This window comes from Phalangium opilio, unplaced genomic scaffold (genome assembly GCF_054372755.1).
Source record: "Phalangium opilio isolate 3A_F unplaced genomic scaffold, DU_Popi_V2 ptg000352l_1, whole genome shotgun sequence".
In the NCBI taxonomy this organism is placed as follows: domain Eukaryota; kingdom Metazoa; phylum Arthropoda; class Arachnida; order Opiliones; family Phalangiidae; genus Phalangium; species Phalangium opilio.
The window spans coordinates 1,711,980-1,728,257 of NW_028324228.1; the positions used below are offsets into that span (position 1 = coordinate 1,711,980).

Genomic DNA, 16,278 nt, shown 5'->3' on the forward strand with positions numbered 1-16,278 from the left:
AGCGGCCTTCTTTGGAACTGGTACTGGGGTCCAGACATTTAAATATAGACAATCCTCAGAGAATACTGACGGAGGTATTGGTAGACTGAAGTTGATGTGAAGGAATTGAACACAAACCTTGGACGGTCTCAAAGCCAATTTTTTTATCACTCATCTTTCGGGTTCAACTGGAGCTTTGAACCTAAGATTTCCAATTGGTGGTTTGGCATACGGTATACCCTAGAAGTAGAAATTTATTGCTTGGAAAGTGTATTAACTAGTGGACTACGCGCATGGCTAATAGCTATTGGCTGTGATCGTCTTAAACATTTCCATACTACTAGCACCAGTAAGATAGGAGACTAGAAGTAAAGAATTCTAGCATTGGTAATAGACCCTGGCACTAGTGAACAAATTTGAGGATTTATGCCGCTACCATCGCGCCTACACCAGAGAGAAAAAAATTGGTAGAGTTCCAAAAACATTTCCTACCCCCTTCTGCTCAACCTAAAGCCGCGGAACACGGACGTGGGTGCTTGAATCTAGTTCGACCGTCTACCGCCGCGAGCGTCTCACGTTTTGGAGGGAAAATTCAGAAACGGCTACCGCCAAGTGAAGAATTTGGTTACTTCGATAGTTCTAGTGATTTTGGATAGTTAATTAAAAACTGTATTTGTAGAACTTAAAGAGTAAATTTTATTTTAATAATTCATCTTTGTAAAGATAGTGGAATCCTTGAATGAATAGAAGAATTCGTTTCAATTTGACGAAAGATACGATAGCTATAAATCTCAAATTACAAAGGAGATAACCAAGTTAAGGCCGTGAAGAGTATATAGCTCTACTAAAACCAAATCTAAGACGGAGGACCTCAAGGGCACATAATCAGTCCTGGATTTAGCAACTGGGCTTATCAGAGGTGACTTAATTATTCACTTATGAAAAAAATAAGCTTAATTAAATGAGACAAAGTAATGAAAAGCACAAAAATCTACAACGCATTAGAAGTAGTGTTAAATCACGATAAGCGAGTGCCTGCAAAATGAAACTTTCAAAGTTTTCATTTATAATTTGTTTCCATTAAAAAAATTTATTATTATTATTTGTGCTGAAAAGTTTAACAATTTGCGTTGAGCAATTACCGATCCAAGTATTATAGTTATCTTAACTAGTTGAGACAATTAAAATGTCTATGTAAAGTACACCAAGTGACGTTGCTGTATTAGTAATAAAATTATTTATAAAGGTAGTCCGTCAAATTTGTAACGAACAATATATAAAATTAAACGTAAAGCAAAGCTGCTTTGTTTAAAGGTGATTTAGATTATGTTGGCATCTTTAGCCAAATCGTAGAGCATTGACTGTTCATTACTCAGGAGAGCATCAGGAGAGTCGAATTCCACAATTCGGCCCTGATCGAGAACCATCACCCTATGAAGAGTTAAACGACAATATATTAGCCAATAATTTTAAACCGGATTAATAGGAAGATAAACTAACTTGTCATAGTCCAAAATGGTGTTTATTCTGTGCGCGATGGTGATGATAGTGGAGTTTGCAAATTCCCTTTTGATGGTCTCTTGAATGAGATCGTCGGTGTCCATGTCGACCGAGGCCGTCGCTTCGTCCAAGATCAGGATCTTGGTGTTCCTTAATATGGCACGAGCCAAGCAAACCAACTGACGCTGTCCGACGCTCAGATTCTGTCCTCCTTCGGTCACAGGGTGATCCAGTCCCTGCTCCAGTGACGCCAGGAAGGGCTTCAGGTGCGAGTGTTCCAGGGCGGACCACAGTCGCTGTTCGTCTTGTTGACCAAAAGGATCTAGGTTGAGTCTGAGTGTGCCCGAGAAGAGGACGGGCTCTTGGGGGATGATGGTCAGCCGCGATCTCAAATCGGATAAGCCCAACCCCTCCACTGCCACTCCATCTACGACGATCTGACCGCGCACCCCCTCGATGAGACGGAAGAGCGCCAGTGTCAGCGACGACTTTCCGGCGCCTGTCCGACCCACCACGCCCACCTTCTCTCCAGCTTCGATCCTGAAATCTATGTTCTTCAAGACCAAATCCAATCCTGTTCGGTATCTGGTGCTGTAGTCGTGAAATATGATTTGTCCTCGTTGTGGCCACTCGACTGGTGGTTGAGATTTTGGTTTCTCCCACTCGGCCTCGGACTCCAAACGACAGTATTCGTCAACTCTTTCTATAGAGACGACATTTGTTTCCAAACCCGTAGTGGCAGCGATAAAGATTTTCAGCAATTGCAGGAGCTGTGGTTTCAAAATATGAAATTAGTACTTAATTTATAGAATATAAATAATTGTTCCACAAGACAGAAAAGACTGCACAAGTTATTTTCAAAAATTCGGGGCTCATTTTTAATTATCCAATTAGATTAAAACATATAATATCAAGACCTGATGACGACTTGTATAGGATAATGATAGATCACCAAAAGTATATAAATTAAAACAAAGGTCTCTATTAAGAGGGGTACAGGGAGCCAGTTCATGGTGCCAGGTCATAGAAGTTCCCCAATTTCCTTCGGCCCTTTACACGTTTAGTGTATTACCAAAAATTAAACATGTTTATAAAAACGTACCACAAAGGCGCCCAAGCGATGTTCTATAATTAAAAAAAAATTCAAGAATACGGCAGTAGGTCTAAAATTACATCATCGCTAAACTTGATTCAGTGCTTGATCACCGTGATATTTTGCTTCGCTTCGGAGTTTGAATGGGAGATTTATATATTAATTTCCCATACAAACCCTTGTATACAATTCAATTATTTCGTGACCTTTTGTTAATGCAATAATTTTTGGCCGTTTTAATATCGACCCCCTTTAGCGACATGTCACTCAAGCTAATATCAAGAGTTAAACGAAACACCAGCAGAGATTTTAGCTTGTGGAAAATATTTTGATGTACTCGCTTCGTCTTCATTGGTAGCTCTTACCCGATCGGCATTAGCCAAGATCAATCCCACAAAATCAGCTGGCAGAGTCCCTTTGCTCAAAATTATGAAAATTGCGGTGCAAAACATCAAGCAATTGCCCAAGATATTGTAGCGTACTGTCAGCCATCTGGAAAGAAATTGCATTTTAGTAAATTGAAGAAATGAGTAAGCGGCTTGTTATACCCGCACAGTTATAAGTGTAGTGTATATGCCGAAACAGATCTCGCTCCGAAACGAAAAAGACGCAATAAGAAAATTACCTTTGCGCCATGTTCATCATGTAATTAGCGCCTGTGCATTCGTCGATCAGTTTCAGGAATCGTACTTTGAAAGTTTTTCCGGCGTCACACGCCCTGATGACAGTGCTGCCAGCCACTGATCCTCCCACGTGCGAAAACAAGAAGGAATTTCTCAAGCTTGTAATCCGCTTGAATTGCCGATTGCTCGACATGAGGAAACGCTGCAAAAGACATTGCCCAATGCGAAGTTTAAATGCGATATTATAAAGTAATTCCCTCCAGCAATAGGCACGGGCACACCGCCTGTAAATTGCGCGTGCCTTCTACAACATTTTGCAATAAATTATATCAGTGCCTAAACTCTTTAAGCTGTTCAATAATTCAAAGATTTACAGTTATTTTAATTGCGCGAGGAAAGTGCTACTTTGAGAAGTCTCGGTTAGTACAGTCGTGGCGAGAAGGATAATTTCCCTTCGCCTTCGGCGCTTTTCTAAGCTTTAGAAAACCTCCTTCAAAAAATCTTATAAAACGTCTCTTAACTTAAGGAAATGTCGAACTTGACTAAGTTCAATGCTCTATTTTTTGATAGTCTCAGTTGGAGCGCTCGAAGCTCTGAAATGCAACCAACTCCCAGGTTATTAGAGATTCGAAGCAGCTGCCCTTCACTCGATACGAATTCCGTGTTTAACCACGGAAATTAACAATTGAGAGTGATACTGAATAATTACTTGTGACAGGAGACTGAAATAGAGTTCCTACCTGAAGTAAAATGTATCCAACGACAACAACAATGTAGGGAATTATGAATAATGGTAAAAATATTGCAATTCCTAGGGGGAAAACAACTAAATATATCAATCCTCTATTGGTTTGCAATATCACTGGAGGTAATTGCTGATCGAGGGCGTCGATATCTTGGGAGAAACGATTGAGTATCCTTCCAACTGGAGTCGTGTCGAAGAAGGACATGGGAGAACGAGATACGCCATTGAGCATTTTCCCATGTAGACAGTTTGCCGCTCGTAGACAGCGAAAGACGTTCATGCTTGTGTTCAGAAATGTTAAAATGGCTTGGCTTAGACCAAAAATGAATAAGACCGTTATACGGATTGCTTTTAAGTCTGGGTTCGCCTTAAAATCTTCCATGGAGTCTGCGCACCACAGTGACAGCCAGTACATTGATGCGAAATTAAGGACTATGCCACTGGTGGCTATTACTGCGAAGATCGCACACCATGTTATACCGTAGGCTTTAATATATTGTTTGTATTGTGATACGGAAATCTGCAAATGCGCAACAATATTATTACAAGGAAATGTGTGTAGAGAGTTTTACTCCTCGAGAAGCCAAGAAAAGTCCAAACTCCCCTAGTATATTAATAATCACATACGTTTCCTTCTTTGAGCGTCTCTTTAGTCACGAGTTTTGCCCCATCTTCATCCGAGACTTTTCCTTGGGATGGAAATTGAAGTCTTTCAACTTTGATATTTACCGTACTTCAAAAAGTTTGTTACCAAAATTCATAAATTAGTAAAGTCTGCTCAACTTGAAAAGAAACAATTCAGTAAATTTAAAATATGGGCTAGTTCTACAATCAGTACATGCCACATGGCGTTTATCCAGAAAGAAATTTGCTGGGTTATTTTGTTCAGTACATGGTTCATTTCTACGACTTAAATTTTTCGTTTTTCTACTACGTACTGACGGTAGAAAATGCTGATATAGCTTAAACATTTACTCACGAAGGATCTTCTTTATTCTCCTCACTCATGTGTTGCCCGAAATAATCCTTGGCCATTCCCTGACGACTCATGATTTCGTCATATTTTCCCTTCTCGATGATTCGTCCGTTGTTCATGAAGAAGATCTCGTCCACTTCTCGAATGAAGCTCAGGTTGTGCGTCACCAAAACTCTTGTCTGTAACAGATTAAATTGCTATTTGTCAAAACGAGCAAGGAACTACCAAACAGAAGCTGCTTTCGAAAGTGAAAGGGTTTTTTGAGATCAATACATTTTGATCACTTTTCGAGCCAATATTATTGAAGTTATGAGACTTTAAATCAAAATCTATGCGGCTTAGATAAATATGTACACACAAGATGTCCACTGAAATTTATTTCAGAGCAAAGACACTGTTAACTTTCGGGACACCATATTCAACTATTATCGGGATTTAAACGTAACGAAATTATGTGTAACATTGGAATATAGATTCCTTACTAAATCCTGGTTATTTTCCATGCTCGATGGCTTCTCCCTAGTTTGGAGATTTTCCATGTTCTTAAAGACCCACACCTGAGGAGCGAAGGGGTTAACTAGAGCTTTTGAATAGAGATGGAAAGAAACTGTTTGGTTATCGGCTTATCGTCAACACGGGAGCAAGGGACTTTACCTGTTAAGCCCTTGCTACCCTTTTTGTATATTTCGTCAGATTTGGTTTGGCTCTCTTTCGAGAGAGTCGCAATAAAGTGTACTATTTTTAAACTTACCCCAACCGGCTTGATTATTATTTAAACTTAGTCAAAAATAAGTTAAAACTTTGTAGCTCGTTAATTAATTAGCCTGTGGGCTCAAAAACACTATCGACCGCTACAAATTTGGTGGAGGCGCCGGCCTGCATTTCGTTAAATGCTTATGATCTCTTGATCCTCAACGTGGTACACGCCAAATTTCACCCTTTCTCCTGGCAGTGACTTTTCGTCACTTGGACTCCAGCAACTTGCCGTTTTCCTGCCTCGTTTTTCCGTTGAAAACTGCGGGATTCACCGTCTATTCCGGGGCCCGGTACTTTGGCTGTTCTGGATATTTGTCGGACTGCGGGACGACATCTAAGGACCCGTTCCTGTCCTTTTTCACCGGGGGATTTCACCGTTCGACCTGCGGGACAACGGTTCTAAACTTTCACGTCGCACGGACTGCGGGACGTCGACGAATATCGAACTTTTACGTGCTGAACTTTGTGTACTCTTCTGGACTACATCTTGTGTCTTCGAGTCACACTCACGTCAACCTTGAAGCTCATCTCATCGTTCAGGTCACGTTCAATTTTGGTTCCCAATTTTTTTTTATTATTATTTCTTGTACTTCGCCCTTCGAGGTTTAGTTATTGTATATTTTGTTAACTTTCTCGTTTATGGCTAAGTCAAACGACGCTCTTATTCGCCAATATAACACGAGAAATCGTCCTATTCCTTCCTTTATTGAACGCGGACGGTCATAATTCCGACGAAGATACTGACTCGTTTCACGACAGTGATTTGGATATCACAAATTCTGAACCCATGTCGTCAGTATCTTCTCCGGTCTCCCAGTCGTTGGTGGTCGCGAATTCCGGGGCTAGCAACACAATAGTCACAACAATGAGCTCTGGCGTAACGCCGAGTACGTCAAATTCCGCCGATATTGCTCAGATACAACAAATGTTGTCTAGCTTTATCTTGGCCCAAACTCAAGCTCAAACGCAATTGTTAGCAGCCTTAACTTTACACACGCCACCCTCGACCACTGGAGGTTTATCTAGTACCCCTCAAAATTTTACATTAAATAATCAGAGTACTATCGCTTCGAATACGTCTAACATCGGGCTAAGTTTACCCGTAACGGCTTCGTTAACCAATACAGCACCGCAGGTAACGAATAGTTTACCTTTTGTAGTCCCAAGTGCGCCACCTATATTGGGCGGTTCAAACACCCTCCCAAATTGTTCAGCACCACCAGGTACAAATAGCCCCGGTGCCCATAGCTACATTGGAAGTGGTAGTACTCCAGCTGGTTCGAATAATTTAAGTCACCAGTTTCAAAATCAATTTTACAATCAAAATTATCCGATTAATCAGTACGCGACTAATCAAGGCCATATGCCTTTTATAAATCAAGCGCCTAATGTTAATCCCAATTTTGGAAGTCAAATGTGGCACGCAGGATTCCCACCTCAACCTATCGGTAGAATAGATCCCCCGCCAGTTCCAAAATTTAGGCCTAACTCGGATCCCCTAGCTTTTCTAGCTAACGCCGACCGTTTCAAAAGAGTCTGTCGTCTGAGCGACGCGCAAATAATGTCTTATATAGAGGTAATGCTAGAGGGCGACACCCTGTATTGGTGGGACAGGATTTCTCGTAGTGTGCAGTCTTGGGCTGATTTTCGTGATCAGTTTTGCCGCGCTTTCATGGGAGTTAATTACAAGGATGACCTCCTAATTAAATTAACCCAAAGAAAGCAAAAGGAAGGCGAAAAGGTTCTTCCTTTCATGCTTGAAATGGAGCGGCTTTGCCTACAGGTAGATATGGCGATGGCTCCCCAACTTATAATTAGTCGAATCTTGCAGGGAATAAACCCACATTTGCATGCCTTCTTGACCGTACCTCCCAATGCTAGCCTTAATGAAGTTCAGGACGCGGTTCAACAAGCCGAAAATCTTTACAATTCCTGTAAGGAATACGATTCGAAGAGCACCCGTCGCGAGACCGTGCCTCCTTATACCTATTCTAGACCCCATCGTACCCCAACGGGACAGAATATTTCGGTCCAGCCGAAACCCACTCCCCCCAACTTAGGGTCCAATGTTGGTAACACTGCGCTCGTTCGTACTACTGAAGAGGCCATAACTTGCAATAAATGCGGTGATTTTAATCACAAATCCTATCAGTGCCCCCAACTTCGTCCTAATTCTAGTCGTGGTAGCAAGCACAAACGTAAACAAAATCATAATTCTAACAATGGCAACCGTGGCAATGTAGCTTCCATTACAGCCGCAGAGGACCAGGCTCAAATATCAGGCGTGGTTCAGAGCGCTCTCGATGCGTTAGAGTTCTCTTCCCCACCCGACGATTGTCCGCCCCACGTAATAGGTATTATCTAGTGGGGGGGGGTTTGTAACATTGGAATATAGATTCCTTACTAAATCCTGGTTATTTTCCATGCTCGATGGCTTCTCCCTAGTTTGGAGATTTTCCATGTTCTTAAAGACCCACACCTGAGGAGCGAAGGGGTTAACTAGAGCTTTTGAATAGAGATGGAAAGAAACTGTTTGGTTATCGGCTTATCGTCAACACGGGAGCAAGGGACTTTACCTGTTAAGCCCTTGCTACCCTTTTTGTATATTTCGTCAGATTTGGTTTGGCTCTCTTTCGAGAGAGTCGCAATAAAGTGTACTATTTTTAAACTTACCCCAACCGGCTTGATTATTATTTAAACTTAGTCAAAAATAAGTTAAAACTTTGTAGCTCGTTAATTAATTAGCCTGTGGGCTCAAAAACACTATCGACCGCTACATATGGACGCTTAGAAATTTCGAGTAACATATAAGAGTAGCGTTATTTACTTTCTTTCGAAGAAATCCTTTTGGTCCGATGACTTCGTTGAAGAGATGTTTGGCCACGTGCGAGTCAACCGCCCCCAAAGGGTCATCAAAGAGATAAACATCGTCATTGCGATAAATTGCTCTGGCCACGTTGACCCTTTGCTTCTGACCACCACTCAAGTTGATACCCTATCATGTAGAATTAGTAAACGGACACATTACTAACGAAAGCAGCCATATATGGAACTATGAATGAAACGTCGTTTTTCGAGTACATCGCATTGTTTTCCAGCCCATTTCCACAGCTACCCGTGAAACACCCCTAAGGCGCTCTTCGGGCATGTGTTCGCTAACCTCCACTGTCCTATGTTAAGCGCGAGGAAGCGCGACACCTCTCATGATTATTAGCGTATCCAAGGGCTTGATAGTCTAATCATGTAAGGCGCACTGGTTGGAAACACTAGTATAGCGTTATTTTGAGAAGACACGAAAAAAAACGAAAGGAGACGTGTTTTGGGGTAAACGTGATAGAGCTCGGCATTATCTATCCATTATCCACAAATTGGTGGATAACCGATTATTTATAAACAAAGTTGTGGATTATAATACGATTTAACATGTAAGTTCTGTGGATAATTTTCGAGTATGGATAAAGATAAAGTAACGTGGATAATGGATAGATAATGCCGAGCTCTACTCCGTGAGCCTAAACTTCCTCAATGTTAGAATGGAGGTCGAAAGGGATTAAATTGACTTCTCTCGCTAGGGCCGTGCAGACTATTCGTTACTATTTGGTCGGACCAAATAATTTGGTCAAAATTGACGTTTACTATTCGCACCGACGAATCGAATAATGATTTTCAAAATTCTAGAATACCAAATAATGAGCTTCGAAAAACCAACTATTCTATAGCGGATAAAACAATTTGAAAGTGAATGTTTTTAACAGTCTATTGACCAAATTATTTGGTATTCGCAACCAGTTACTGAATTTTTCTGTTGATTTTTTGAATTTGAGGGCGCTGTCATCGAGATAGGAAAATAAATGTTATGCTCCTATCCCCATGGGCGCTGTGATAGTGTCCGCTGGACCGTGGCCTCTTAGATGACGCGACTCGGCCGACACAGCCTTAAAATTCTGACGTGGCTACTGTTAAGTATTAGCCGCGTTCACCGAGTCGCGTGATCTAGGAGGCTATAGCTGGATTCAGCCACTCAGTCTTTAGAAGTTCATAGACAAGGATAAACCATTAAAGGTTTTAAAGGGTAATGGTTATTATCAACTTTTCGCTGCGGAGCTAACTATATTGAACTTCTTAATAATATGTCACTACAGTATACCTATTAAAAATATAGTATCATGGAAGAGGTCATACATTGCAAAACGAGTAGGGATATATTGACAACTAACCTAATTTTGATATAAATATAACATTTGATTCGTTCAAAAATAAGTTTTCAGATGTTCAATAGTACCTTTCCGTGTCCCATTATTTATAAATTTGAAATTTGGTAGAATAGTTTTATAGAAATTTAAATTTGGTCGAATTTTTGAACTTCACACTATTTGGTCAAATTATTTGGTCATTTTCCTATTCCGAGCCGAGAGATGGCTCCCAAAAACACTGCTATTTGGTATTCGACGAATACCTTAAAAAGTACTATTCGCACAGCCCTATCTCTCGCCAACACAAAATGGACAAATTTCAAAAACTCTCGTACAGTTTGCGCAACTACAGACAATGGATGTCTTTTCTTTTCATAATAAAGTTCTCACGAGAGGGCAGTTTAGAGTGCGAGTTACTACAAAACCACTAGGTGTAAACATTCCACCCACGAGAGTCAGGCCACTCCATATACACTTCACTCGTGTATATGCTGTTCGTGGCTTGGCGGAACCACTTGCAAAACAAAAAAATTCCTGTATTTTTTGCGCCCGATTTCCCGTAGGCGCTGACATAATGAAAGAGGTCAGGTGACGTACGGTTCCATCAAAGACCTATTGATGGATACTTAAAGAAGAAGACAATCTGCTTTGATAATACGTACTCTTTCACCAATCTCTGTTTCGTCGTCAGCAGGAAGCTGGTCAAGGTCTGGTTGTAGGGCGCAAGCGTGTATGACGGTGTTGTATCTTTCCCGGTTCATTTCGTTGACGAAGAGAATATTCTGTCTGAGTGAGGCGTTCTGAATCCAGGGTTGTTGAGTGACGTATCCCACTCTTCCGGCCACTCTCACCTTCTCCTCCACCTTCTGGATCTCGAACACCAGAGCAGACAAGAGGGAAGATTTGCCACAACCCACCGGACCCACCACGGCCACCAACGAACCGCGGGACACTTTCAAATTGATGTCCTGAAGAGACGCCGCTGTTTCGTCTTTCAGATTCCAAAAAAACGTTCCATTCGTAATCTCAATTGCTGAAATTTTCATAGAAATAAATTGATGTTAACTTTGGTCAAAAATGACCAATTGCGAGTTCAGAAATGTCTGGAAACAATCTAAAAGCAACTTCAGGCTTTCCTCATGCTGAATTGCTTTTCTTACAAATAAGACTTTTAAAGGAGGGTTTCCTTCTAAAATTGATTATTGTGCTAAGCCCCCAGTTCCTTTTGACCCGCAGTATAAAGCTAATATGGGAATAAACCTAATTATTATGGGAGGATGCTTTCTGTTTATAGCAATGCCCGGATGGGTGGATTAAGTTCTAAAGAAGTTCGTTCAATAGTCTCATTCTCCGTGCTCAATTTCGCGCTATAACCAATCAACCAAGTCCATTAATTTAGCCTAGGAAGTGGACAATTACAATACAGCTGGTAAAGCGTAAGTCTCTGCTGAGATAGAATTCCTTTTAACTTCATGGATGGGGGTTATTTTTTCCCCTTACCAAGGCCTGTTTGACATCTAGAGCTCATCTCTTAGAAACCTTTCTTCGAGCGAGCGGGGCGTGACCCCTTCTGCAGGATCTCTCCCAATAAGGAAAATTTGGCGTACGAGTCGCACCTAAAACGAAGGACTGAGAAACGTTATCGCGAGGTGGCGAATGTGTCGCGTTTCTTCAGTACTGCTCTACAGAGAGGGGAGCCCCATACCCCCATTTGCTTACTTCCTAGGCAAATTTAATGGACTTCTTCTTTTACCTTTCAACCTTTTAATTTTGAGGTTAAATTCACCCGCGTGTGTATCAATCGCTGTTGGAAATAATAAGTAACAAATCCCAGTTTTTCAAATAACTGATAAATTGACATACCAAACTGGGTGTCGCTAGCCAATTGCTCCACGTAATGCTTGGTTTCCCCACGACTCAACATGTTCGCAATTCTTTTTACCGAAACGTGTGTCTGTAAAGAATATTTTAGTGGATCATGCTTCACTTTGAGATGTTTTTACGAAAGGGATGGTCCACGAGAAAATTCTGTACGATTCTGTTTTTTTAAAATGATACCTCATTGTTGGAAAAATGTTTTATACTAAGACATGAAATTAGTTGCCGTTATTTAATGACGCCAACTATAATTTCAGAAGTTTCATTTATGCAGTTGGACGATGGCAATAGAATGATACATAATATCAAAAGCGGATGAGAGGAAAAGTATGAAAATGGCCAAAAGTCGCGAGTCATCAGAGTTTCGCTGTAGTTGACCGTTTTATTGGGCCTGTTCACTCCCTTAAAATAGGTCTTGTGTTAATTCGCGGTTACGGGGTTACCGTCGTCTGCTATTGTATATGCTAGAACTTCCTCGATTTGTGTGTGTAGTCAAGACAGAGTAGCTGATAATGTTTTAAAAGGTTTTTGAAGGTATAATATGTATTTGAAGGTATAATATGTATTTAAGTAAGGTTATCGAAGCAATAGAAGAGAACATAAAACTAGATACGTTTAAAACAAATCTCGGTAATTTACCTATAGCGCGAGCAGCTTGCGTCGTGATTCGCGTGACCGAGAGGGCTATGGTTAAACCAAGGAGCATAAATGTCTGAACTACTTTCAGTCGCGAGTTTGCAAGTTCATCAGTCACTAGAAAACTAAATAATTATTGGTGAAACATTGATGTCCGCGTTTTTTAACACAGGCTCTATGGCCATTGTCATACTTTCCCTCTCATCCACATTTGATAATATCAAAAGAATATATATTAAAACAGGAATGTATGGAGGGGGGTTGGAAAGGCTAAAGGGGCTACCGGTGTTCCCTTGATGGTGGAAACATATGGCTAGGCCTTATTTAATTTTTTTTTAAAAGTGTAGCTCTTCCCCCATCGTCTGCTTAGCCATCTGCTGAAGGCGGTAAATGTCTAGTTGTTTCAAACTAGGGACCGAGCGGATAGAGGGTGGAGTTAGCGGAAGAATTTTCACTTTTTGGCAGCCAATGAAAATATTTAAGCGGGAAATAATCGTACTTCGTCAGTCTATGACGTCGCTAACATAAAATAAACCACGGCAGATGTTTCCAAGATCATTTCACGCCTATTATGATTTGACCTTAGCCATTTCAACTCCCCTCCATTCATTCCTGGTAGTACAAATAGCGAGCGAAAAAATTAACCATCCAATAATTACTCTTTTCCATCAAAGGGGGTACTAAAACTGTACAAGTCGAGAAAGACTATATAATTTGCTTTGTAAGTGGACTAGCACACTTTTACTATTTTGTGTTTTTTAAAACTGTTAGTCTGGCAGCTCTGTTTCCCAAGTTTGGTTGGTTCCTTCGGTGCGACTATGGCCCGATAGTTCTATATTTTCTTTGCTAAGGCTTAGTTGCCTTGTGTTTTCGTAAGTTTGATTCTCACTGTTGATGAACCTCAATTTACAACAACTAAATTGGATTCGACAGGTATGAACGTTTAAAACATTCTTAATAGTTCACAAGATAATGGCCATAATCGCTTATTTTAAATATTTAGACCACAACTACTGTGAAACAAAAGGGGATGATATTTTAATATTGAAGAAAACGGAAAAGGAACTAAATGCCAAGGTGTCTGTTCTAAATTTGAAAGTGGCTACGCTACTTGAAGAAAATGCTACTTTGAAGGAAAGGTTACAAGTCTTGGAACAAGCCATGGAAGAAAGATCCAAAAATGCGTTTAATTTTGAAAACATTAGTGAAAATGAGAAGAAATTGAACTTTTACACCGGATTTAGATCTAAAAACGAGTTCTTAGACCTCTATAAATATGTCGAAAATGATCTATCGACTATAAATATGTATAAAAATAACCCAAAAGATAGGAAACACGCCCCTAGAAATGCGTCTTCACCAGGTAGACCTATGGTTTTGGATTTTAAAAATCAATTATTTCTAGTATTATGCCGACTCAAGGTTGGCGTTTTAGAGGAAGATTTAGCATACAGGTTTCAAATTAGTGTTTCATCTGTTAGCAATATATGGATAACGTGGATTGACCTTTTGTATAAGAGACTTACTCGAATGAGAATTTGGCCATCGAGAAAAAGTGTTGACAAGTATATGCCTGAATCGTTCCGTGAACTCTATCCTACTACACGAATCACCATAGACTGTACGGAACTATTTATTGAAACACCTAGTGATTATGATACTCAAAGCGATACCTCTTCTAACTACAAAAGCCATAATACTGCGAAAGGCTTGATCGGCATAACCCCAAATGGTTTTGTTAGTTTTGTATCTGACCTTTCTCCAGTACGCGTGTCTGATAAAGAAATTACAAACAGCAGTGGTCTTTATAAGAAATTGGAACCCGGTGATTCAGTTATGGCAGATAGAGGGTTTCTAATATCTGAAAAGTTGAAACAAATTGGAGTGACTCTGAACATACCACCATTTTTACTGAACCGAACGCAGCTAACCGAAGATGAAGTTAAAAAAACTAGAGACATCGCAAACTTGAGAATACATGTCGAAAGAGTTATACGGGAATTAAAGACTTCGTATCTTAAAATATACTTTCCCTAACCTCATGCATGGAAATTTAAATCAGATTTGGAAAATTTGTGCCTACTTGGTAAATTTTAAAAAGGAACCATTGTTAAATAGAAAATGCACGGAAACAAGCAATGATGAGTCATTTGAAAATTTATCACATTCTTTATTAGAGGAACGTTGAAGTGTGTAAAACTTCGTTAAGTTTGAAAATAATTTAAATGAAAATCACTAAGTCTAGGAACCATTGATTGTAGAAACATTTGACTATCAAACTTAATTCTTTGGCAAAAAAAAAAAAAATCTTTATCAGTGACAATAAAAAAATCGCACCATTTATATCCCGTCACGCCAAGTTGGCCTTGCACTTGAAAATAGTAGTTATGGTTTTGTTTTAATGAAATATCTCCAATACTTTCTCTCTTCAAACATGGGGCTAGTTTCCGATCGATTGCCTGGGAAATGCTACAGTGGGAGGGTCGAATGGACGTCCGATAAAAATAAAAAATATCTCTACATGTGCAGTGAACATGTAATATAGGCGGAGGAGTCATTTTTATCGCGGAATGCACCGAGTTATTGTAAGCATTTACCAGGTCATCTAAAACATCTATATATCTATTGGTATTCTTTTCTGTAAAATACCTGTACATGCGTGACTTTAAAGTTTGATTTAATCTTTCTACCATACACGCTTTTATATCGTCATTCTCAGTTGTAAAAAATATAACCCCTTTCTCCTTCAAGTATCCTTGTAAATGGGAATTTCTAAATTCGGTACCTTTATCCGTCTGTAGCTTCCTAGGAACCCTTTCTCTAAAGACAGACTTAAAAGCCTAAACCGTTTCAACACCGCTTTTTGATTTTAAAGGTACGGCCCAAGCTCTTCTGCTAAAGCAATCTATTACGGTTAATATGTATTTGTACCCGTCGTTGTACTGACTCAAAGAACGCATGTCGTTCAAATCCGCCTGATATTGATCCCCTATGTTAGTTACAACCACCTTGTTTCTTTTAAACTTTCTAAAAACTCTCTTATGTAAAGTGTACGCGTCTTTTCCCTTTAACCAATCTAGTACTTGTTTCTTACTAATCCCCTTTAATTTTACTGCTAAATATAATTTTTCAGCACCCCCAAAACTGGCGGGGTGGGAAGGGTTAAAGTAGATACCTTCTAAAATTTTGGAGATTTTACGTACGCTGCCCATTTCGGAGACTCAGTTTTAAGCTTTTTAGCTGCTGTCTTAAGACTATTCTCAGATTTAAGTTTTTTAGCTGCTGCCTCAAGACTATTCTCAGATTTAAGTTTTTTAGCTGCTGCCTCAAGACTATTCTCAGATTTAAGTTTTTTAGCTGCTACCTTGACACTAACTTTGGGAGCTCTAGTTCTTTTGATTTTAATTTGTTGGGGTATTGTATACGAGGCTAGAGGGGAAAAACTAGAAAGTAGCTTTGTAAATGCGTAAAAACCTCTAGGTTTTGGGTCTTTGTTAGAGGAAGGCTTGACAAATTCTAAAGCAATATCTCTAATGTTCGAGCCGGGTATTAATGAATCATTAACTATAACTTCCCCACTATCTGTCCACCTAAGCTTTTCAGGGTTAGTTGAAATCTGATCAACGATACTATGTACATGCCCTATATATTTAAGGGGGATATCGTCTAACCTAGCCAAGTTAAAATAGTTGGATGTTGGTTGGGGGACCGTGGGTATAGGTTGCCTAGCGATATTATGTAAATTATTATATCTCTGTACAGTCTGTTCGTTAAGCGCCATTTTGAAGCTTCGTCTAAATCTTTACGAGCTAAAATAACATTCATCTCATTGTCCAATTCCGAAACTACTTGTTGTTGGGGGTGTGGGAACGGGTCGCTTTTAAAGGTAGAGCTAGGGA

The 16,278-nt window shown here is 40.0% G+C and overlaps 1 protein-coding gene and 1 pseudogene across 2 annotated transcripts; one reads left to right on the top strand and one right to left on the bottom strand.

Annotated features, from left to right (window-relative positions):
• Nucleotides 1-1,198: 1,198 nt before the first annotated feature.
• On the bottom strand, nt 1,199-11,789 carry LOC149602806 (ATP-binding cassette sub-family C member 2-like). Its single transcript, XM_089860260.1, has 11 exons — nt 11,729-11,789; nt 11,619-11,669; nt 10,528-10,898; nt 8,500-8,667; nt 4,920-5,095; nt 4,568-4,673; nt 3,936-4,460; nt 3,198-3,397; nt 2,938-3,064; nt 1,480-2,249; nt 1,199-1,410 (listed from the first exon to the last, which is right to left on the bottom strand). The coding sequence occupies exons 1-11, from the start codon at nt 11,787-11,789 to the stop codon at nt 1,299-1,301; spliced, it is 2,667 nt and encodes an 888-aa protein (XP_089716386.1). The 3' UTR covers nt 1,199-1,298.
• A 1,481-nt stretch (nt 11,790-13,270) lies between these two features.
• LOC149602807 (uncharacterized) lies at nt 13,271-14,567 on the top strand (annotated as a pseudogene). Its single transcript, XR_016376964.1, has 2 exons — nt 13,271-13,312; nt 13,383-14,567. The product of XR_016376964.1 is annotated as an uncharacterized LOC149602807 (transcript).
• Nucleotides 14,568-16,278: the final 1,711 nt, after the last annotated feature.